Source organism: Coregonus lavaretus (assembly GCF_964263955.1).
Source record: "Coregonus lavaretus genome assembly, contig: HAP1_SCAFFOLD_721, whole genome shotgun sequence".
Lineage (NCBI taxonomy): Eukaryota > Metazoa > Chordata > Actinopteri > Salmoniformes > Salmonidae > Coregonus > Coregonus lavaretus.
In genome coordinates, this window is record NW_028159539.1 from 52,418 (window position 1) to 78,020 (window position 25,603).

The 25,603-nt window shown below is 45.8% G+C and overlaps 1 protein-coding gene across 1 annotated transcript in view; it reads right to left on the reverse strand.

The window, feature by feature from the left end:
* LOC311122741 (solute carrier organic anion transporter family member 1C1-like) overlaps positions 1-25,603 on the reverse strand; it is a gene marked incomplete at both ends in the record, with an annotated part of 38,762 nt that overhangs the window by 7,012 nt on the left and 6,147 nt on the right. The window contains 9 exons of the mRNA XM_084197065.1: positions 381-546; positions 853-1,048; positions 6,881-7,045; positions 7,547-7,798; positions 7,924-8,022; positions 8,157-8,303; positions 8,624-8,745; positions 9,134-9,266; positions 14,985-15,126. Coding sequence (XP_084053191.1) covers positions 381-546; positions 853-1,048; positions 6,881-7,045; positions 7,547-7,798; positions 7,924-8,022; positions 8,157-8,303; positions 8,624-8,745; positions 9,134-9,266; positions 14,985-15,126 — 1,422 coding nt within the window. The remainder of the gene's footprint in view (positions 1-380; positions 547-852; positions 1,049-6,880; positions 7,046-7,546; positions 7,799-7,923; positions 8,023-8,156; positions 8,304-8,623; positions 8,746-9,133; positions 9,267-14,984; positions 15,127-25,603) is intronic.

Genomic DNA, 25,603 nt, shown 5'->3' on the forward strand with positions numbered 1-25,603 from the left:
GTATCCCACGGTTGTGTCAAGTTGGCTGGATGTCCTTTGGGTGGCGGACCATGCTTGATACACACGGGAAACTGTTGAGCGTGAAAATCCCAACAGCGTTGCAGTTCTTGACACAAACCGGTGGTCTTGCCCATTCACCCTCTGAATGGCACACATACACAATCCATGTCTTAATTGTCTCAAGGCTTAAAAATCCTTATTTAACCTGTCTCCTCCCCTTCATCTACAATGATTGAAGTGGATTTAATAAGTGACATCAATAAGGGATCATAGCTTCCCACTGGATTCACCTGGTCAGTCTATGTCATGGAAAGAGCAGTTCTTAATGTTTTGTATACTCCGTGTATAAGCCCAAGGGGAATGCTAAGATATCATCTAACCGTGTTTTTGCCAGCTCCGGTAGAGGATGTACAGCCAGCCAAACAGGGGGACACATACGTGATCCCGTTCTCTCCACAGACAGGGTCCCAGTCCCTCCCGGAGCACAGGCAGCCAGAGTTACACTCAGAGAACAGAGATGGCTCCTGGTACGACAACCCCTCCACCCTGGAGACAGATGGAGAAACAATATGTTACCAGTAAATAGGTGAAAAGGTACAGTATGTATTAGATTATGGGTTATAAACGTACGTAGATATAGAAAGATCTGGCAGAACATCTACTGCCAGCTACACTGATCAGTGTTTACTCATTTACACAGACTTGTCTAGGTCAGTTCTTAGCGACTCTGTTTCGAGTGACATGTTTTTCTCTATCCTGAGTGTCTCTAAGAATAGCTACTCGTTCCCAATAGAGTTTAGTTGAATACATAAAAGATGATGGGGGAGGTTGGCATCCATCTTGAAGACTTACCCTGTGTATGACATGGTTATCCCGGCCACCTTGGCGTTGTCACAGCCCATGGCGAAGAAGAAGAGGGACAGGAAGTAACCCAGGAGGGAGGTCCCGAATGCGAATTTAGCAGCTCCCATGATGCCCAGCTTGAACTTCTTCATGACCACACCCCCTGAGAACATCCCCAGAGCCACTGCAGGGATGTTGATCATGCCTGTAGAGCAGAGCAGACGTCAGCCATGCATGCACGCACACAGAGGGGTTGGAAGAACCGGTCTAGTCGCAATACAGCGCCGTAATGACGGTTAAGTGTCTTTCTCAAGGGCACAACGGCAGGAGAAGGCATCTACGATACTGATACCATCAACCCTCCGGTTGCCAGCTCACTCTCAAAAAACAAAACAAAAACATATATGCACTCACTAACTGTAAGTCGCTCTGGATAAGAGCGTCTGCTAAATGACTAAAATGTCAAATGTAAATGTCCCCATGGGATCGCTACAGACGTCATACAAACAACACGTTTATACTACAGGAGGGGAAGTGTGGAATTGGGGGTATAGCTAGGCCTGGCCCTAAAATAACTCAGTCAGCCGTCGACCACATTTTTGGATCAAACATTGGCTTTCACCCTGCTCCGTGTGGAGGGTGTGACACAATTGCGTAGCCTACGGAGGCACGCAGAGACTAAATTGAGCTCCGTACCGCATCGCCGTGCGCCTCCCAATTTTTTAAAAACAATGCTGAGGGCTCCGTACAGCTCTGCATTGACGTGATTGGTTGATGGTAGGCGGGGGGCGGGATGTCCTGTATAAACACAAACTCACTTCCTTGACAACTTCCTTCACAACAGCTCTGCTCAACAGCTCTGCACCTCTCCGTGAAACGAAAGAAGTGTGAATGCCCTGGCTTCTGCAGAGGCCGTATCACCGTAAATGTTGCACGTTTCATGTTGCATGTTCCAATGCAGACGTCGGATTGACCATGCAGTGCCTTTTAGAATAATACAATACACAAGGTGCATCAGCAGTTACTATCTTATTATGACAGTCACTCAATTAGCCCATGTCAGCTAATTATTTTTTTTAGATTGGTAAGTTAGTCTAGCCAGCTATCTAAACTTGTAATAATCATGCCTAGGGGCTCCTGACCGCCAGGGGCCCCATTGGCCCCCAGTATCACTCCTACTCCCCAGGTGTTATCATTTGTTGACTTCCGTATCCGTAAAAGCCTTGGTTTCTTGCACGTTAACGTTCGAAGCCTCCTCCCTAAGTTTGAGTTATTCACTGCGTTAGCACACTCCGCCAACCCTGATGTTCTAGCAGTGTCTGAATCCTGGCTTAGGAAGGCCACCAAAAATTCTGAAATTTCCATACCCAACTATAACATTTTCCGTCAAGATAGAACTGCCAAAGGGGGTGGAGTTGCAATCTACTGTAGAGAGAGCCTGCAGAGCTCTATCGTACTATCCAGGTCTGTGCCCAAATAGTTTGAGCTTCTACTACTAAAAATCCACCTTTCCAGAAATAAGTCTCTCACTGTTGTCGCTTGCTACAGACCCCCCTCAGCCCCGAGCTGTGCCCTGGACACCATATGTGAACTGATTGCCCCCCATCTATCCTCAGAGTTCGTACTGCTTGGTGACCTAAACTGGGATATGCTTAACACCCCGGCCAACCTACAATCTAAACTAGATGCCCTCAATCTCACACAAATTATCAACGAACCTACCAGGTACAACCCTAAATCTGTTAACATGGGCACCCTCATAGATATCCTCCCGAGTGGCGCAGTGGTTTAAGGCACTGCATCGTAGTCCTAGCTGTGCCACTAGAGATCCTGGTTCAAATCCAGGCTCTGTCGTAGCTGGCCGTGACCGGGAGACCCATGGGGCGGTGCACAATTGGCCCAGGGTAGGGGAGGGGAATGGCCGGCAGGGATGTAGCTCAGTTGGTAGAGCATGGTGTTTGCAACGCCAGGGTTATGGGTTCGATTCCCACAGGGGGCCAGTATGAAAATTTTAATAATGTATGCACTCACTAACTGTAAGTCGCTCTGGATAAGAGCGTCTGCTAAATGACTGAAATGGAAATATCATCCTGACAAATGTACCCTCTAAATACACCTCCGCTGTCTTCAACCAGGATCTCAGCGATCACTGCCTTATTTGCATGGGTCCGCGGTCAAACGACCACCCCTCATCACTGTCAAATGCTCCCTAAAACACTTTAGCAAGCAGGCCTTTCCAATTTACCTGGCCCGGGTATCCTGGATGGATAATGACCTCATTCCGTCCGTAGTGGATGCCTGGTTGTTCTTTAAAAGTGCTTTCCTCTCAATCTTAAATAAGCATGCCCTATTCAAAAAATGCAGAACTAAGAACTGATATAGCCCCTGGTTCTCCTCAGACTTGACTGCCCTTGACCAGCACAAAAACATCCAGTGGTGTACTGCATTAGCATCGAACAGCCCCCGCTATATGCAACTTTTTAGGGAAGTCAGGAACCAATATACACAATCACTAAGGAAAGCAAAGGCTAGCTTTTTCAAACAGAAATTTGCATCCTGTAGCACTAACACCAAAAAGTTTTGGGACACTGTAAAGTCCATGGAGAATAAGAGCACCTCCTCCCAACTGCCCACTACACTGAGGCTAGGAAACACTGTCACCACCGATAAATCTACATTAATCGAGAATTTCAACAAGCATTTTGCTACGGCTGGCCATGCTTTCCACCTGGCTACCACTACCCCGGCCACCAGCTCTGCACCCTCCGCTGCAACTTGCCCATGCCCCCCCCCCCCCCCCCCGCTTCTCCTTCACACGAATTCAGACAGCTGATGTTCTGAAAGAGCTGAAAAATCTGGACCCCTAGAAATCAGCTGGGCTAGACAATCTGGACCCTTTCTTTCTAAAGTTAGCCGCCGAAATTGTCGCAACCCCTATTACAAGCGTGTTCAACCTCTCTTTTGTAACGTCTGAGATCCCCAGAGATTGGAAAGCTGCCGCGGTCATCCCCCTCTTCAAAGGGGGTGACACTCTAGATCCAAACTGTTACAGACCTATATCCATCCTGCCCTGCCTTTCAAAAGTATTTGAAAGCCAAGTTAACAAACAGATCACCGACCATTTCGAATCCCACCGTACCTTCTCTGCTATGCAATCCGGTTTCCGAGCTGGTCATGGGTGCACCTCAGCCACGCTCAAGGTCCTAAACGATATTATAACCGCGATCCATAAAAGACAGTACTGCGCAGCCATCTTCATCAACCTGGCCAAGGCTTTCGACCCTGTATTCTTATCAGCAGACTAAATAGCCTTGGTTTCTCTAATGACTGCCTCGCCTCGTTCACCAACTACTTCTCAGATAGAGTTCAATGTGTCAAATCGGAGGGCCTGTTGTCTGGACCTCTGGCCGTCTCTATGGGGGTGCCACAGGGTTCAATCTCGGGCCGACTATTCTCTGTGTATATCAATGATGTCGCTCTTGCTACTGGTGACGCTCGGATCCACCTCTATGCGGACGACACCATTTTGTATACATCTGGCCCTTCATTGGACACTGTGTTAACAAACCTCCAAACGAGCTTCAACGCCATACAACACTCCTTCCGTAGCCTCCAACTGCTCTTAAACACTAGTAAAACTAAATGCATGCTCTTCAACCGAATGCTGCTTGCACCCGCCCACCCGACTAGAATCACTACTCTCGGTGGGTCTGACCTACAGTATGTGGACAACTACAAATACCTAGGTGTCTGGTTAGACTGTAAACTCTCCTTCCAGACTCACATTAAGCATCTCCAATCAAAAGTTAGATCTAGAATCGGCTTCCTATTTCGCAACAAAGCCTCCTTCCCTCATGCTGCCAAACATGCCCTCGTAAAACTGACTATCCTACCGATCCTTGACTTCGGCGATGTCATTTACAAAATAGCCTCCAACACTCTACTCAGCAAATTGGATGTAGTCTATCACAGTACCATCCGTTTTGTCACCAAAGCCCCATATACTACCCACCATTGTGACCTGTACGCTCTTGTTGGCTGGCTCTCACTACATATTCGTTGCCAAACCCACTGGCTCCAGGTCATCTATAAATCACTGCTAGGCAATTCCCCATCTTATCTTAGCTCACTGGTCACCATAGCAACACCCACCCGTAGTCTGCGCTCCAGCAGGTATATCTCACTGGTCATCCCCAAAGCCAACACCTCCTTTGGCCGCCATTCCTTCCAGTTCTCTGCTGCCATTGACTGGAACGAACTGCAAAAATCTCTGAAGCTGGAGACTCTTATCTCACTCACTAACTTTAAGCGTCAATTGTCAGAGCAGGTTACCGATCACTGCACCTGTACACAGCCATTTTGAAATTAGCCCACCCAACTACCTCATCCCCATATTGTTATTTATTTTGCTAATTTTGCACCCCAGTGTCTCTATTTGCACATCATCTTTTGCATATCTATCATTCCAGTGTTAATACGAAATTGTAACTATTTTGCACTATGGCCTATTTATTGCCTTACCTCCATAACTTACTACATTCGCACACACTGTATATATATTTTCTGTTGTATTTTTGACTTTATGTTTTGTTTACCCCTTATGTAACCATAAGTAACTCTGTGTTGTTGTTTTTATCGCACTGCTTTGCTTTATCTTGGCCATGTCGCAGTTGTAAATGAGAACTTGTTCTCAACTGGCTTACCTGGTTAAATAAAGGTTAAATAAATAAAAAAATTAAAAATTAAAAATAAATTAAAAATGTCAAAACAAGATGATATCACAGGAAAATGAAAAGGAGGGGTGTTGTACAAAACAAATGAATAATCGATAGGATAATCTCTAACCAATCAGAGTATCAAAGCCAATAACGAATTTTCAAACCGGCCGCTTTGCCCACACGTGTTCTGGCTCTGGCCCAACCCATCGGTTTCAGGACCGATCAGACGGCCCCAAACGTGTTGGCATTCGGTGAAGGGTCGGCGAGGTACTCAGATCCAGACTCATTGCAAAGAAGAAACTATCGTCCGTGGGCGTGGCGTAGCATTTGGCAGGAGCAACGAGTCTGGGTAGCAAGGCACGTACAATACAGACATCACAAGACAAAAGGGATCTTTCCCAATTATCATCTTTGTCTCATCGCCTCATCCTCATAAGGATCTTCTCCTCCAATAGAGATGAGAAGGGGGTTCGAGGAGACAGGAGGCGATGAATCACGGAAAGACGAATTGAGGAAGGGCCCGGGATCTTAAAGAGGGGAAGGGAACTGCATGGGGAATCACCTCACTGGGTTTTTTACAGGGAGGCAGAGATGCAACTGTATCTTGCACAATCCTTCTTCCCAGAAGAGATCAAAGGAAGGAATAGCCGCATTCATATCAAAGTCATTCATCCATATTTCATGTGAAGTGGTCATGAGAGATGAAACTGTCTTTTGATGCCTGAAAGGACAGGGGGAATGCTGAATGTATTTCTGGCTGAGCCCCCAACCTCCTCTCCTCTACTAAACCACTCTTCTCTAATTGAGTACAGAATAAAAGCATATTATTATGTGGTCATCAACAGCACTTTAAATATAATTTAACTTTAATATAATTTTATATCAAGACTGGCTATGTATTAATGTCATTATTCAATGTTCTTATCTATTCATTTCATGTCAATGTCGCTTTTATCTAGTCCGTCTCATCATGTCAGTGTTTAATTGCAGTGAAGTCAGTGTCCATCTCATTATGTCAGTGTTTAATTGCAGTGAAGTCAGTGTCCATCTCATTATGTCAGTGTTTAATTGCAGTGAAGTCAGAGCTATCTTTGGAGGGGCAGTCAGCTTTTCTTGTATGAAAGAACCATACTGCCATGGAAATGTAACATAAATAAAATGGGTAAAAGACAGAACATGAAACACTCCAGACAAAATCAGCTCACTGAAAATATTTTTTTTGTTACAACATTACACAATATTATAATGTTATTTTTGATTATGTACGTATGATTTTAAGACACATTAAACACATGATCATAAAATAATGAAGCACTCACCCATTAGGAAGTTTGCTTTTGATGCTGACTGTCCGTAATGTTGCTCAATGTATTTGGGCTTGTAGGTTACCATGCCGATGAGAGAGTTGAATTGAATAATGGTCACGCACAGGTAGATTATATACACTGGACTTCCCAGTAGGCTCTTCAATGTTGGAACAAATTCTGTGAAAATACAACAAAAACCATTATTGTTACTCGTTTCTGTACGTTTTCATGTCTTACTATTCACATCCATATAAAACTGCATTGACATACAGATCAAAAGAGAATGAATAACGCTATTGGAGACAACCATATACACTACTTCAGAGGGCTCAGATAGTTCATAGTGTACTCTCTGAGCCCTCTGAAGTACACTCTGAGAAACAAACATTTTATCTAGAACCTAGGGTTCTTCAGATGTCCCCATAGGAGAACCTTTTGGGTTCCAGGTAGATAACATAAAATTGTTCTTAAGTGGGTTCTCTTCAGCCAAAGAACCCTTTCAGAACCCTTTAAAAAAAAAAATTGATTGCAGTTGATATGGTCCACTCCAATAGGTTACTGTACCCCCAGCCTAATTTTGCCCTGCCTGAAGTACACACTCATCTGATCATTAGGCCTGTACTGTATGTTGTTATGGGTCTTCTCAAAGCAAGGCCAGACCAGGATATATTAAGGTACCTTTAGCCATTTGATGGAAGTTGGCCGGTTCCTCTGGTCTAAACTTATGTTCCATGGCTGAGGGAGAGTCCTTGATGAACCGGGTCTGTTCTGGGGTGCAGTTGGCATCGTGCTTATCCACAGGCATGGGCAGTGACTTGGGCAGGAACCAGAAGGGTACGGCAGACATGAGGGTGATGGCCCCGGCTATGAGGTACCCCAGCCACCACGCCCCGACCCAGCGGGCATCGCCTGGGGTGATGGTGATAGTCTCTGGAGAAGAAGGACAGATGTAGTAGGGTCAAATAACCAACAGGGTTGGGCTCAAAGCCATTTAGGATTCAGTTAAATCAGTAAGTGAATTGAGAACAACCCAGGGTTTCCCAAACTCGACTCACCCATGTCCACGTATCCTATGTCAACGTATATCTTGGCACACAAGGATCCTAGTAAGTAGCCAAAGACAGGACCTATGATTGATATGGTCTGGACACAGCCTGAAACATTCAAACATAGAAAAGACAGGAACTTTATTTAGCTACATGACAGATGACCTATCCTACTTTAAACAATTATTCTAAAAGTTATAATGAATTTTTGTGAGACAGAAAAAACAAACATGTAACCTTACCAATGTAAAGGGCTGCATTCTCGGACCTGGCATAGTCGTCTATATAGGAGATTCCCAGCGGCTGTACAGGAGTCTCTCCTATCCCCCTTAACACATTACCCAGGAATACATAGATCCACATAGACACACTGGACTCTTGCTCACAGCCTGTCATTTAGAAAAAAAGAAAAAAAACATGCTTAAATACAGCATTAGCTCCCACAATATAATAGTAGAATTTGATGATACAATGGATGAACAAGTGCCGGTCCCAATTCCCTCCTTACCCCACCCGTTGGCCCTAACCCTTCAATGTTAGAAAATATGAAGGGTCTGAGTAGGTAGAAGCAGTGTAGTGTTGGAGCTCCCACTATATCGCTTCCATCTTACAGATCTACAAACATTGAAGAGTTAGGGTCAAGGCGAGGGGGGTAGGGATTGAATTTGGACTGGATGTCTGTGTATATGGTTGAGTTACTATGTCTTACCTACAGACGGCAGTATAGAGGCCCTGTCACCTGCCTGTGTGGACTCAGTTGAGCTTGCCGGACATGGACTGAAGTTAGTAGTTGAATTCATGGATGCTCTAATTGACGATTGGAACTTATAGCTGTGTAAAAAATACCAATGTGACTGTTAAGCAAGGGGAAGGATAAATCATTGATCAGGTGTCATTAGATATACTGTACATGTAATTCACAGCAAATAAAATAATATAAATAAGATAAGATTTTTAAAAAAGTAATACAATTAATAAAAAGGAAAGCAGTATGTTGGCCATGCAATACCCATGATTTGTTATCTAAACCACATAATTCTACTTTGTCAGTGACAATAGATCTTTAAGTATCTACATGCAACATGTAGCCAAACCTTAGATCAAACTACTATCTCACTGTAAAAACATAACTCAATGTGAGCCCTCTTCCACCTACAAACACAGGGAGGTCAACACATGATCATGTTCTGACAACAAGTTGTGTACTCCTCTTACTTACCGTCCTAAAATAAAATGAGGCATGGCGATGAGGAACGTCCCAAACGACATCAGGACACATCCGATCGCTATGATCTTGGGTCGGTGAAGCTTGGCACCAAAATAACTCACAAAGGCTATCACCAACAGGTTACCTACAATACAGGGATGAGGGGGAGGAGACATGGTTGGGCACATTTGACAGTTACAGGGGTCACATTTTCAGAACAACAACACTATTGGTCAGGAGACGTTTACATCTGAACCACAGATGTGATTCTGTTTTTATACCAGAAAAAAACGTAGAGCGCCAGGATGTTATTTTGATATGATTTCATTATGGTAATTTAGCAGACACTTTTATCCAAAGTGCTTACAGAACTGTCAACATTGACAATGGCACATATAGTGTACCAAAAGCCAAAAGAAACGCACACCTGTTTAGGAGAGGTGCTGGCTGACAGAGTAGAACACCTGTTTAAGGGAGGTGCTGGCTGGCAGAGTAGAACACCTGTTTAGGGGAGGTGCTGGCTGGCAGAGTAGAACACCTGTTTAGGGGAGGTGCTGGCTGGAAGAGTAGAACACCTGTTTAGGGGAGGTGCTGGCTGGCAGAGTAGAACACCTGTTTAGAAGAGGTGCTGGCTGGCAGAGTAGAACACCTGTTTAGGAGAGGTGCTGGCTGGCAGAGTAGAACACCTGTTTAGGGGATGTGCTGGCTGGCAGAGTAGAACACCTGTTTAGGGGAGGTGCTGACTGGCAGAGTAGAACACCTGTTTAGGGGAGGTGCTGGCTGGCAGAATAGAACACCTGTTTAGAAGAGGTGCTGGCTGGCAGAGTAGAACACCTGTTTAGGAGAGGTGCTGGTTAGCGGAGTAGAACACCTGTTTAGGAGAGGTGCTGGCTGGCAGAGTAGAACAACTGTTTAGGAGAGGTGCTGGCTAGCGGAGTAGAACACCTGTTTAGGGGAGGTGCTGGCTGGCAGAGTAGAACACCTGTTTAGGGGAGGTGCTGGCTGGCAGAATAGAACACCTGTTTAGAAGAGGTGCTGACTGGCAGAGTAGAACACCTGTTTAGGAGAGGTGCTGGTTAGCGGAGTAGAACACCTGTTTAGGAGAGGTGCTGGGAAGCAGAGTAGAACACCTGTTTAGGAGAGGTGCTGGCTGGCAGAGTAGAACACCTGTTTAGGGGAGGTGCTGGCTGGCAGAGTAGAACACCTGTTTAGGGGAGGTGCTGGCTGGCAGAGTAGAACACCTGTTTAGGAGAGGTGCTGGCTAGCGGAGTAGAACACCTGTTTAGGAGAGGTGCTGGGAAGCAGAGTAGAATACCTATTTAGGAGAGGTGCTGGCTGGCAGAGTAGAACACCTGTTTAGGAGAGGTGCTGGCTAGCGGAGTAGAACACCTGTTTAGGAGAGGTGCTGGCTAGCAGAGTAGAACACCTGTTTAGGAGAGGTGCTGGCTAGCGGAGTAGAACACCTGTTTAGGAGAGGTGCTGGCTAGCGGAGTAGAACACCTGTTTAGGGGAGGTGCTGGTTAGCGGAGTAGAACATCTGTTTAGGGGAGGTGCTGGCTAGCGGAGTAGAACACCTGTTTAGGGGAGGTGCTGGTTAGCGGAGTAGAACACCTGTTTAGGAGAGGTGCTGGCTAGCGGAGTAGAACACCTGTTTAGGAGAGGTGCTGGCTAGCAGAGTAGAACACCTGTTTAGGAGAGGTGCTGGCTAGCAGAGTAGAACACCCGTTTAGGGGAGGTGCTGGCTAGCGGAGTAGAACACCTGTTTAGGGGAGGTGCTGGTTAGCGGAGTAGAACACCTGTTTAGGGGAGGTGCTGGCTAGCGGAGTAGAACACCTGTTTAGGGGAGGTGCTGGTTAGCGGAGTAGAACACCTGTTTAGGGGAGGTGCTGGCTGGCAGAGTAGAACACCTGTTTAGGGGAGGTGCTGGCTGGCAGAGTAGAACACCTGTTTAGGGGAGGTGCTGGCTGGCAGAGTAGAACACCTGTTTAGGGGAGGTGCTGGCTGGCAGAGTGGAACACCTGTTTAGGGGAGGTGCTGGCTGACAGAGTAGAACACCTGTTTAGGGGAGGTGCTGGCTGGCAGAGTAGAACACCTGTTTAGGGGAGGTGCTGGCTGACAGAGTAGAACACATGTTTAGGAGAGGTGCTGGTTAGCGGAGTAGAACACCTGTTTAGGAGAGGTGCTGGCTAGCAGAGTAGAACACCTGTTTAGGGGAGGTGCTGGCTAGCGGAGTAGAACACCTGTTTAGGAGAGGTGCTGGCTGGCAGAGTAGAACACCTGTTTAGGAGAGGTGCTGGGAAGCAGAGTAGAACACCTGTTTAGGAGAGGTGCTGGCTGGCAGAGTAGATGTCACGAACGTCGTATGAAGGAGTGGACCAAAGCGCACACACACCACTGGCCTTAAACGGGGATCAGGAACGGGCCGGACCGGACTGGCAATACACCTCAGTACCTCTCGCCGTGCCTCTACAACTTCCTTCCCTCCTCTCGCCAATGGCTCCCGTAACCCGGTGGCCTTCTCTCCTCGTCTCCCATTTCGCCCTGTGGCAGCCTCCTGCTGCCCAGTCGCCCATGCCGTGTGCCCCCCCCCTAAAAAATTATTGGGGGTGCCTCTCGTCCGTCCGACGATGGCACTGCTGACGCCGCTGCTCCTCTCTCGCCAGGGCCTTAATCCTACCCCAAGGTCCCTTGCCCCCGAGCATGTCCTCCCAGGACCACGATTTGCCCACCCGGGCCATCGCCAGCCTCTCCATCTCCTTTCCTGGCGCTTCCTCCCATGTCCAGTCTGCCTGCTCCTGGACACGCTGCTTGGTCCTTTTATGGTGGGTTTTTCTGTCACGAACGTCGTATGAAGGAGTGGACCAAAGCGCAGCGTTAGTAGCGAACATACTTACTTTATTAAATTAAAGCATACACACAAAATAACAAAACAATAAACGACTCGTGAAGTCCTCAGTGACAATGACCGAACACGGAACAAAAACCCACAAACACAAAGTGAAACACAGACAGTTAAATATGGCTCCCAATCAGAGACAACCAGCACACAGCTGACACTCGTTGCCTCTGATTGGGAGTCACTCAGTCAAACCTAGAAATAAACAACCTAGAACACCCAACATAGAAACAGAAAACATAGAATGAACACACCCTGGCTCAACATAATGAGTCCCAGAGCCAGGGTGTGACAGTACCCCCCCCTAAAGGACTGCGACCGCGCCTAAATACGAGCAAAACAGGGGAGGGCTGGGTGGGCATTCCTCCTCGGCGGCGGCTCCGGCTCCGGGCTTGCCCACCACCCTCCAACAAACCCCCCATAGCGCCCCTGGTCCGGTCCCGCTGGCTGGAGCTGGACTGGACATAGCAGGAGCGGTAGGCTTCAGCTCCTTAGTGGAGCAGTAGAGCGGTACCTGAATTGGCACCGATGACCCAGGCACGGGTTGTGCCGGACTGACGACTCGCACCCCTGGCTTGGTGCGAGTGGCAGGAACGGGCCGGGCCGGGCTGGCGACGCGCACCGTAGACTTGGTGCGTGGAGCAGGGACAGGCCGGGCCGGGCTGGCGACGCACCCCGTAGGCTTGGTGCGTGGAGCAGGGACAGGCCGGGCTGGGCTGACGACGCACACCGTAGGCTTGGTGCGTGGAGCAGGGACAGGCCGGACAGGGCTGGCGACGCACCCCGTAGGCTTGGTGCGTGGAGCAGGGACAGGCCGGGCTGGGCTGACGACGCACACCGTAGGCTTGGTGCGTGGAGCAGGGACAGGCCGGACAGGGCTGGCGACGCACACCGTAGGCTTGGTGCGTGGAGCAGGAACAGGCCGGGCAGGGCTGGCGACGCACACCGTAGGCTTGGTGCGTGGAGCAGGAACGGGCCGGGCTGGGCTGGCGACGCACACCGTAGGTTTGGTGCGTGGAGCAGGGACAGGCCGGGCTGGGCTGTCGACGCACACCGTAGGCTTGGTGCGTGGAGCAGGGACAGGCCGGACTGGGCTGGCGACGCACACCGTAGGCTTGGTGCGTGGAGCAGGAACAGGCCGGGCAGGGCTGGCGACGCACACCGTAGGCTTGGTGCGTGGAGCAGGAACAGGCCGGGCAGGGCTGGCGACGCACCCCGTAGGCTTGGTGCGTGGAGCAGGAACAGGCCGGGCTGGGCTGGCGACGCACACCGTAGGTTTGGTGCGTGGAGCAGGGACAGGCCGGGCTGGGCTGTCGACGCACACCGTAGGCTTGGTGCGTGGAGCAGGGACAGGCCGGACTGGGCTGGCGACGCACACCGTAGGCTTGGTGCGTGGAGCAGGAACAGGCCGGACCGTATTGCGAACACACACCACTGGCCTTAAACGGGGATCAGGAACGGGCCGGACCGGACTGGCAATACACCTCAGTACCTCTCGCCGTGCCTCTACAACTTCCTTCCCTCCTCTCGCCAATGGCTCCCGTAACCCGGTGGCCTTCTCTCCTCGTCTCCCATTTCGCCCTGTGGCAGCCTCCTGCTGCCCAGTCGCCCATGCCGTGTGCCCCCCCCCTAAAAAATTATTGGGGGTGCCTCTCGTCCGTCCGACGATGGCACTGCTGACGCCGCTGCTCCTCTCTCGCCAGGGCCTTAATCCTACCCCAAGGTCCCTTGCCCCCGAGCATGTCCTCCCAGGACCACGATTTGCCCACCCGGGCCATCGCCAGCCTCTCCATCTCCTTTCCTGGCGCTTCCTCCCATGTCCAGTCTGCCTGCTCCTGGACACGCTGCTTGGTCCTTTTATGGTGGGTTTTTCTGTCACGAACGTCGTATGAAGGAGTGGACCAAAGCGCAGCGTTAGTAGCGAACATACTTACTTTATTAAATTAAAGCATACACACAAAATAACAAAACAATAAACGACTCGTGAAGTCCTCAGTGACAATGACCGAACACGGAACAAAAACCCACAAACACAAAGTGAAACACAGACAGTTAAATATGGCTCCCAATCAGAGACAACCAGCACACAGCTGACACTCGTTGCCTCTGATTGGGAGTCACTCAGTCAAACCTAGAAATAAACAACCTAGAACACCCAACATAGAAACAGAAAACATAGAATGAACACACCCTGGCTCAACATAATGAGTCCCAGAGCCAGGGTGTGACAGTAGAACACCTGTTTAGGAGAGGTGCTGCTTAGCGGAGTAGAACACCTGTTTAGGAGAGGTGCTGGCAAGCGGAGTAGAACACTTGATAAAGAAAAGGAGAGCCTCACACTCTAGGAGCTCAAATGAAATCATTTAATAACCAACGTTTGGACAGACAAGCTGTATTCATCAGGGTATAATATAGTATACCAACCTACAACCCTGATGTTGCTCAATCACCATACTCTAACACACTGAGCCATAGGATCCAGCATGCGGACATAATATTATGTTCTCCATTTCAACAAGAAGCCCTGCTTTTGATGCAATTGCCTATGGAAACGTACATCACCATTGAAACCCCAGTGACTGGTGCTACAGACCAGGGTCATGTGCAGAACTGATCCATGGAACTGGATTTTCTTTGAGGTTGTATTACACAACCCACCATAACAAACGCCACGTTCGTTCAAAGAGAAGCTCATGAATTGGCATATAGAGTGTTGACCCTACGATGACGCTCCGGAAGACGTAAATCTTGGCCCACTCATCCACCTGATGCACCCTAACATTTCGTGAAACATACAGTATGAATAGCTAAGTAGGTAGAAGAAGAAGAAGAAGAAGAAGAAGAAGAAGAAGAAGAAGAAGAAGAAGAAGAAGAAGAAGAAGAAGAAGAAGAAGAAGAAGAAGAAGAAGAACGTATAGCTAGGTAGAGAAGCAAACAAAACATGTAGGTGGCAGGTACAGTACTTACCTATTTCAAAGCTCCCGTCGATAACACCTATCAAATAACTTGGGATATCAAATCTCCTCTCCAGCTGGGTTATCGTGCTTTTCATGTAACTCCCAGACAAGGCCTTAGAGAAGTAGGCAAAGGACAGGGCCGCCAGGAACATCTAAAGAGAGGGAGAAAAGAAGAGAGAGAGAGAGAAAAAAAGAGGTAGGAAAGAGGTCAAGAAAAGAAAAATATCAAAAGAAAATCGGACTAACAAGTGCCTGGTCTAAGAATGCTGAGCACCGAGTCCTCGCTCGTTGTTGCTCTCCGTTGGCAGTCTTCACAAAACCATGATTAAAAGAGGTCTTCAATCTCATGAGTCATAATCTCATGACTATGACATATTCAGCCTCATGGCAAAAACTCAGGACAATTAATGGGAAACAGGTGAGCATCAGCATCAGTCTCCGGACTACATTGTTAGGGATGAAAATAGCCCTGCAGTGATGGCGGTTGTCATCAGTGAGATCGGTACTATCCTTTCTTCAACAGGCTGAGTTGAACACAAAGACGTCGCTTCAGGTAGACCAGGGCATAGCATCTCTATTTCTGTCCATCAGAGTTGAACACAAAGACGTCGCTTCAGGTAGACCAGGGCATAACATCTCTATTTCTGTCCATCAGAGTTGAACACAAAGACGTCACTTCAGATAGTCCAGGGCATAACATCTCTATTTCTGTCCATCAGAGTTGAACACAAAGACGTCACTTCAGATAGTCCAGGGCATAACATCTCTATTTCTGTCCATCAGAGTTGAACACAAAGACGTCGCTTCAGGTAGACCAGGGCATAACATCTCTAGTTCTGTCCATCAGAGAGGAAGCACAAAGACACTGATCTGAGGTATCAGTGGTTCAGCATTGGCATACGTCATTCACATTTCTATTCAAATATTTTCAACAGCAGCAACTTCACCTCAGATGTCCTGTGCTTCTTAATGCTGAAAATATGACTGATAGTTGCATCACGGTGCGGAGATTCTGCTTCTGGAGAAATGTTTCCTGCAAAGTCGTAACTGAGACATCACTTCAAATGATGTTCATGTCATTAACTTATGTTTTCATCAACGTCATTAACATACAGTATGTTGTCATCAACTTATGTTGATTCCTTAGCCTTTTTCAATATGACCTTTCCAATTTTTGCCTACGACAAACTACATTTCAGCAACAGTCTTCCTGGGAGCGAGGCCAGTTCATTCATTCATTCTTTCATTAATTTATTCAATCAAACATTTAATCATTCACAAAGATAATGGAGAAGCTGCTTACAGATCCAACAATACCTCAACAGTCACCATAAGTCTGATGGGTCTAAATTGATTGAATTAATGTATTAATTTAAAATGTAACACCTACAACCTATCATTTTCCATTTTCCTCAAGCTAATCCAGCTCAGACATAGCCTATTTGCAAATTATAATGATGCAGGTGGATTTTGGAATACAGCCTTACATCTGTTCCTGCCTGCCAAAAACACAATCAATTATCTGTGCCAATTCTCACTGAGTAATTATGCTGGGTGGGTTGGGCAGGAGGTTGCTGTAGTAGAATATAATAGCCCCTTTGTTTCTGTAAAACTTTCAGCACCAAACTGGGTCACAGTTCAGAACAACTAGATAGCTCATCATCACCTCGCCCCATTGTTTTCAATTGAGGCTGTGTTTACACAGAAAGCCCAATTCTGATATTTTTTTTCACTAATTGGTCTTTTGACTAATCAGATCAGCTCTGAAAAATATCTGATGTGATTGGTCCAAAGACCAATTAGTGAATAACATATCAGAATTGGGCTGACTGTGTAAACATAGGCCAGACCTGGATTCAAATATGATTTGAAATATTTTAAATACTTTTGAATGTTTGCTTTACCCTGCCTGGTAGTGTCATATGGGCAGGAGTTTCTCTTTTTACAACTTTTCTATTAATTCCAGTGAACCAGGCAAGCTCAATCAAGCCTCAATCGAGTATTTGAAATGATTACGAATAGTATTTGAACCCAGGTGTGACAGAGGCCATGGGGAGACTTCCTGAGAAAGATTTGACCAAGTATAAAAATTTGATTCCCTGAATCCCACAAACTGAATTCCTAGGAGCTGTGAGTTAGCTCATGTTATATGTCTGAGTCGCGACCCTGTGACTGGCTAGAATACTTGCACCTGACCCTACCTTGATCTGGGGTCAAAGTAATAAACCCAGGAACCCAAGGAACTTAACTTCCAGAACACAGCAGGCCTCAGCATCATAAATTAACAGTTCACTTACATAAATCTTGAAATGTGTTGTTTCTACTTTTAATAATAAAGATACTTTTTTATTTAATTCCACTGTCCTCCAAGAGTTGCTGAATCTCCTCTCTACTCCATGAAATCTTGCCATACTTAACACCAATTCTGTTTACTTCTCAAGTAATATTACACTGTTTGTCAAGATATCAAGCTAGAGGCCTCCAGAAGAAGTTTCCTCAGCATCTGCATTTAAATCACATACTGTTCTGTAATGTACTGAATCCTTAAACAACGTGTGTTTACTCCCTAAGTCTGTCTGTGTAAAGCAATATCTAGAAACAACAGCAACAGACTGCATTGTGGGAAAAAGCTAGCGTCCAAACAGCTGGCGACGTGAAGAGAAACCATGACCATGAGTCTACATGCTTAATCAAAGTAAATCCGAAATAAAGCCTGTTTTGAAAAGCTGTCAAAAAAACAGAAACCAAACTTGCTAATCAGCTTTTTTATTTTTGCCACGTCTATTGTAGGGTCATTCCACGAAATGAGTCCCTTTTTCGGCCCTCTGATATTCTAAGTACAAACTGTCCAACAATATTGAATTTAAAAGCATGTTATATTAAATGAAGTGCTGTTTAATATACACCACATGGAAAATTCAATAAATCTGATTTTTAATATGAATAAAGACTTACTAATGTGCTAGAATTCAGGCTTTTAACATGTCCCTCCCCACTGGGCACACTACGTCATTTCAAGGTAGATAATTGGGTAATCAATCTATTTGGTTGAGATGTTGATCAATGAGATTACAACCTATAATCACCCACTCAAAAAGACAGCCACAAGTTAGTTGAATTTTTTAATGTGTTATCACTATGCTTTCAAACATCTAAAAGTACAACCAAATTCCAATGGAAAAACAATGTCTGATTTTTTGTTTCGTTGAATTCTGGGTTGAATTGAAACTATAGCTGTTGTATGGTCACATTTAATTTGCCCCGTTAATAAACCTACCCCGTTGGAATGACTTTGATAGCAACAGTGAATCTATTTTAAGTGTAGATCTCTCAATAAGCATTCTCACAATAGCGCATTGGTTATAGTCAGTGACAAATATCATAGCTAAGCAGGGCTGGACTTGATTAAAACCTTGGCTGGGAGACCGAAGGATAGCTGTAGATAGATACATTCTCAAGTAGGAGGATAGTGGATATAATTGTTTTTAAGGTACAAATTCATCATATCTTATACAAGATTTGTTTATGTTCAGATTTTGTTAATACACTGCTCAAAAAAATAAAAGGAACGCTTAAACAACACAATGTAACTCCAAGTCAATCACACTTCTGTGAAATCAAACTGTCCACTTAGGAAGCAACACTGATTGACAATACATTTCACATGCTGTTGTGCAAATGGAATAGACAACAGGTGGAAATTATAGGCAATTAGCAAGACACCCCCAATAAAGGACTGGTTTTGCAGGTGGTGACCACAGACCACTTCTCAGTTCCTATGCTTCCTGGCTGATGTTTTGGTCACTTTTGAATGCTGGCGGTGCTTTCACTCTAGTGGTAGCATGAGACGGAGTCTACAACCCACACAAGTGGCTCAGGTAGTGCAGCTCATCCAGGATGGCACATCAATGCGAGCTGTGGCAAGAAGGTTTGCTGTGTCTGTCAGCGTAGTGTCCAGAGCATGGAGGCGCTACCAGGAGACAGGCCAGTACATCAGGAGACGTGAAGGAGGCCGTAGGAGGGCAACAACCCAGCAGCAGGACCGCTACCTCCGCCTTTGTGCAAGGAGGAGCAGGAGGAGCACTGCCAGAGCCCTGCAAAATGACCTCCAGCAGGCCACAAATGTGCATGTGTCTGCTCAAACGGTCAGAAACAGACTCCATGAGGGTGGTATGAGGGCCCGACGTCCACAGGTGGGGGTTGTGCTTACAGCCCAACACCGTGCAGGACGTTTGGCATTTGCCAGAGAACACCAAGATTTCAAATTCGCCACTGGTGCCCTGTGCTCTTCACAGATGAAAGCAGGTTCACACTGAGCACGTGACAGATGTGACAGAGTCTGGAGACGCCGTGGAGAACGTTCTGCTGCCTGCAACATCCTCCAGCATGACCGGTTTGGCGGTGGGTCAGTCATGGTGTGGGGTGGCATTTCTTTGGGGGGCCGCACAGCCCTCCATGTGCTCGCCAGAGGTAGCCTGACTGCAATTAGGTACCGAGATGAGATCCTCAGACCCCTTGTGAGACCATATGCTGGTGCGGTTGGCCCTGGGTTCCTCCTAATGCAAGACAATGCTAGACCTCATGTGGCTGGAGTGTGTCAGCAGTTCCTGCAAGAGGAAGGCATTGATGCTATGGACTGGCCCACCCGTTCCCCAGACCTGAATCCAATTGAGCACATCTGGGAAATCATGTCTCGCTCCATCCACCAACGCCACGTTGCACCACAGACTGTCCAGGAGTTGGCGGATGCTTTAGTCCAGGTCTGGGAAGAGATCCCTCAGGAGACCATCCGCCACCTCATCAGGAGCATGCCCAGGCGTTGTAGGGAGGTCATACAGGCACGTGGAGGCCACACACACTACTGAGCCTAATTTTGACTTGTTTTAAGGACATTACATCAAAGTTGGATAGCCTGTAGTGTGGTTTTCCACTTTAATTTTGAGGGTGACTCCAAATCTAGACCTCCATGGGTTGATTTCCATTGATCATTTTTGTGTGATTTTGTTGTCAGCACATTCAACTATGTAAAGAAAAAAGTATTTAATAAGATTATTTCATTCATTCAGATCTAGGATGTGTTTTTTTAGTGTTCCCTTAATTTTTTTGAGCAGTGTATCATGACATGATCCTGTGGTTGAAATTTTACCCTCAAAACAATTTTTTAAACCAATGCATTTTCCACGCAGATTCCACGTCAATACACGTTGACAAATTACGTTGTAACAACGTTGACTCAACCAGTTTTTGTCCAGTGGGTCTGTGCACCATCTGTGCACCAAAATCTCTCCAAGTTTTCACCATCATTGTAAAGTTATTTTGTTGCTTTGCCAAAGTCATTTCTCAAGATTATTATTTATTTCAAGTGATTAGTGATTCATTTTAAGGTAAAACTAAGCTGAGCTGTTCGAGCATAACATGTCAACCCTGTTAAACATAGATATATATATATATTTTTTTTTTACAATATAATTTTTGGGGTGAAGCTTGCATTTAATTGCCCCTCCCTGTTGCACACAACAAGCTTCCATTCCCCTTGTCACGAGGGGATTTATGGCTGATTTAGGAAGAAATCATCAACCCTGTTACAGTCAACCCTGTTATGGTCAACCCTGTTACTTTATTTGGCACTTAATAGGCTCTTACTAAAGTCATTTAACCTCTTGAGATGGGAAAACATGTTTGTTTTTTAAGTTGAATATGTGCTCTTCATGAAAGAATGTAAAAATTCTGTGAAATAAAAATGTTTTTTTATCACAATACCCAAAAGAGACTAATTTCATGGAATGACCCTGCAGCTGACGTGGCACTGGTAAGTAGTTAGCTGCGTGTGCAGTGCAGTAATAGACCTAGAAGTATTGTAGCCCAAGACATAGAAACGCCTGGGCTTTTTCTGGGTCACTGGTATTGACGGTGCTGCTTGACATACAGTTGAAGTCAGAAGTTGCCAAATACATTTAAACTCAGTTTTTCACAATTCCTGACATTTAATCCTAGTAAAAATTCCCTGTTTTAGGTCAGTTAGGATCACCACTTTATTTTAAGAATGTGAAATGTCAGAATAATAGAGAATGATTTATTTAAGCTTTTATTTCTTTCAACACATTCCCAGTGGGTTAGAAGTTTACATACAGTCAATTAGTATTTGGTAACATTGCCTTTAAATTGATTAACTTGGGTCAAACGTTTCGGGTAGCCTTCCACAATAAGTTGGGTGAATTTTGGCCCATTCCTCCTGACAGAGCTGGTGTAACTGAGTCAGGTTTGTAAGCCTCCTTGCTCCCACATGCTTTTTCAGTTCTGCCCACACATTTTCTATAGGATTGAGGTCAGGGCTTTGTGATGGCCACTCCAATACTTTGACTTTGTTGTCCTTAAGCCATTTTGCCACAACTTTGGAAGTATGCTTGGGGTCATTGTCCATTTGGAAGACCCATTTGCGACCAAGCTTTAACTTCCTGACTGATGTCTTGAGATGTTGCTTCAATATATCCACATAATTTTCCTTCCTCATGATGCCATCTATTTTGTGAAGTGAACCAGTCCCTCCTGCAGCAAAGCACCCCCACAGCATGATGCTGCCACCCCCATGTTTCACGGTTGGGATGGTGTTCTTCGGCTTGCAAGTTACCCCCTTTTTCCTCCAAACATAACGATGGTCATTATGGCCAAACTGCCCTATTATTGTTTCATCAGACCAGAGGACATTTCTCCAAAAAGTACGATCTTCATCCCCATGTGCAGTTGCAAACAGTAGTCTGGCTTTTTAATGCCGGTTTTGGAGCAGTGGCTTCTTCCTTGCCTAGCGGCCTTTCAGGTTATGTCGATATAGGACTCGTTTTACTGTGGATATAGATACTTTTGTACCTGTTTCCTCCAGCATCTTCACAAGATCCTTTGCTGTTGTTCTGGGATTGATTTGCACTTTTCACACCAAAGTACATTCATCTCTAGGAGACAGAACGCGTCTCCTTCCTGAGCGGTATGACGGCTGCGTGGTCCCATGCTGTTTAGCCTTGTGTACTATTGTTTGTACAGATGAACGTGGTACCTTCAGGCGTTTTGGAAATTGCTCCCAAGGATGAACCAGACTTGTGGAGGTCTACACATTTTTTTCTGAGGTCTTGGCTGATTTCTTTTGATTTTCCCATGATGTCAAGCAAAGAGGCACTGAGTTTGAAGGTAGGCCTTGAAATACATCCACAGGTACATCTCCAATTGACTCAAATTATGTCAATTAGCCTATCAGAAGCTTCTAAAGCCATGACATCATTTTCTGGAATTTCCCAAGCTGTTGAAAGGCACAGTCAACTTAGTGTATGTAAACTTCTGAGCCACTGGAATTGTGATACAGTGAATTATAAGTGAAATAATCTGTCTGTAAACAATTGTTGGAAAGATTACTTGTGTCATGCACAAAGTAGATCTCCTAACCGACTTGCCAAAACTATAGTTTGTTAACAAGAAACATGTGGAGTGGTTGAAAAACAAGTTTTAATGACTACAACCTAAGTGTATGTAAACCTCCGACTTCAACTGTGTGTAACATAACATATGCATTTAGCAGAAGCTTTTATCCTAAGCGACTTACAACTGAGCGTGTAAATTTTTTATATGGGTGGTCACAGCAAACATCGAACCCACCACCCTGGTGTTGCTAGCGTCAGGCTCTTACCAACTGAGCCACACAGGACCATGAAGGGTTGTTATGCAGAAGGTCCCATGTTTGAGCCCAGATCAGGACAGAGACAGGCCCTAAACTCTATTACAGCAAGTCACTTACTGCTGAGGGCTACCTCTTTCAATTTGCAGATACAGTGCTTGTGTAAAGTTAATGTACAGTACAGTCATCATTAGCTGCACTAATCAAATACAAAGACAGTTACTGTACACACACGGTACACAGGCTAGTGGCAAACAAGAAGCTGTTTCACTGTACACAGACAGACAGACACACAGACTGACAGACAAACAGACACACACACACACACAATCTCTCTCTCTCTCTCTCTCTCTCTCTCTCGCTTTCTCGCTTTCTCTCCTCTTTCTCTCTCTATCACTCTCTCTTGCTCTCTCCTCTCTCTCTCTCTCTCTCTCTCTTGCTCTCTCCTCTCTCTCTCTCTCTCTCTCTCTCTCTCTCCCTCTCTCTCTCTCTGTCTCTCTCTCTCTCTCTCTCTCTTGCTCTCTCCTCTCTCTCTCTCTCTTGCTCTCTCTCTCTCTCTCTCTGTCTCTCTCTCTCTCTCCCTCTCTCTCCTCTCTCCTCTCTCTATCACTCTCTCTCCTCTCTCTCTCTCTGTCTCTCTCTCTCTCTCTCTCTCTCTCTGTCTCTCTCTCTCTCTCTCCTCTCTCTCTCTCTCTCTCTCTCTCTCTAAGCAGCTTTTTAATTATTGTCCAACACATGCAGCTTTAATTCAGCCCTGGGTCTGGGTTAGGGCATTTCTTTTAGCCCTTTATAATACCCTGTAGGGTCTGGGTGAGGGATGGAGGGTGCAGACCAAAAGGCACTAATTAGGAATAAGTTACACTGAACATAAATATCAATGCAACATGTAAAGTGTTGGTCCCATGTTTCATGAGCTGAAATAATAGATCCCAGAAATGTTCCATATGCACAAAAAGCTTATTTCTCTCAAATGTTGTGCACAAATTTGTTTACATCCCTGTTCGTGAGCATTTCTCCTTTGCCAAGATAATCCATCCACCTGACAGGTGTGGCATATCAATAAGCTGATTAAACAGCATGATCATTACACAGGTTCACCTTGTGCTGGGGACAATAAAAGGCCACTAAAATGTGCAGTTTTGTCACCCAACACAATGCCACAGATGTCTAAGGTTTTGAGGGGGCGTGCAATTGGCATGCTGACTGCAGTAATGTCCACCAGAGCTGTTGCCAGAGAATTGAATGTTCATTTCTCTCCCATAAGCCACCTCCAAAGTCGTTTTATAGAATTTGGCAGAACGTCCAACCGGCCTCACAACCGCAGACCATGTGTATGGCGTTGTGTGGGCAAGCGGTTTGCTGATGTCAATGTTGTGAACAGAGTGCCCCATTGTGGCAGTGGGGTTATGGTATGGGCAGTCATAAGCTATGGACAAACAACAGAATTGCATTTTATCGATGGCAATTTGAATGCACAGAGATACCGTGACGACAACCTGAGGACCATTGTCGTGCCATTCATCCGCCGCCATCACCTATTTTTTAAGCATGATAATGCACGGCCCCGTGTTGCAAGGATCAGTACACCATCCCTGGAAGCTGAATATGTCCCAGTTCTTCCATGGCCTGCATACTCATCAGACATGTCACCCATTGAGCATGTTTGGGATGCTCTGGATCGATGTGTACGACAGCGTGTTCCAGTTCCCGCCAATATCCTGCAACTACGCACAGCCATTGAAGAGGAGTGGGATAACATTCCACAGGCCACAATAAACAGCCTGATCAACTCTATGCGAAAGAGATATGTCGCGCTGCATGAGGCAAATAGTGGTCACAACAGATACTGACTGGTTTTCTGATCCACGCCCCTACCTTTTTCTTAAGGTATCTGTGACCAACAGATACATATCTGTATTCCCAGTCATGTGAAATCCATAGATTAGGGCCTAATGCATTTATTTCAATTGACCGATTTCCTTATATGAACTGTAATTCAGTAAAATCTTTGAAATTGTTGTATGTTGTGTTCATATTTTTGTTCAGTATAACACCTTGCATGATCCTTATTAGGCTTAGTTATATTCGCTACGTTCCACTGCAGTCGAGTTCACACAAGTTTCTGTTTTGAAATAATCAATTTGGGAAACCAAAGCCTGTACAACATGATATACACACTGCCTTACAACATGATATACACACTGCCTTACAACATGATACACACACTGCCTTACAACATGATACACACACTGCCTTACAACATGATACACACACTGCCTTACAACATGATACACACACTGCCTTACAACATGATACACACACTGCCTTACAACATGATACACACACTGCCTTACAACATGATACACACACTGCCTTACAACATGATACACACACTGCCTTACAACATGATACACACACTGCCTTACAACATGATACACACACTGCCTTACAACATGATACACACACTGCCTTACAACATGATACACACACTTCCTTACAACATGACACACACACTGTTTTACAACATGACACACACACTGCCTTACAACATGATACACACACTGCCTTACAACATGATACACACACTGCCTTACAACATGATACACACACTGCCTTACAACATGATACACACACTGCCTTACAACATGATACACACACTGCCTTACAACATGATACACACACTGCCTTACAACATGATACACACACTGCCTTACAACATGATACACACACTGCCTTACAACATGATACACACACTGCCTTACAACATGATACACACACTGCCTTACAACATGATATACACACTGCCTTACAACATGATATACACACTGCCTTACAACATGATACACACACTGCCTTACAACATGATACACACGCTGCCTTACAACATGATACACAGACTGTCTGACAGCATGATACACACACTGCCTTACAACATGATACACACACTGCCTTACAACATGATACACACA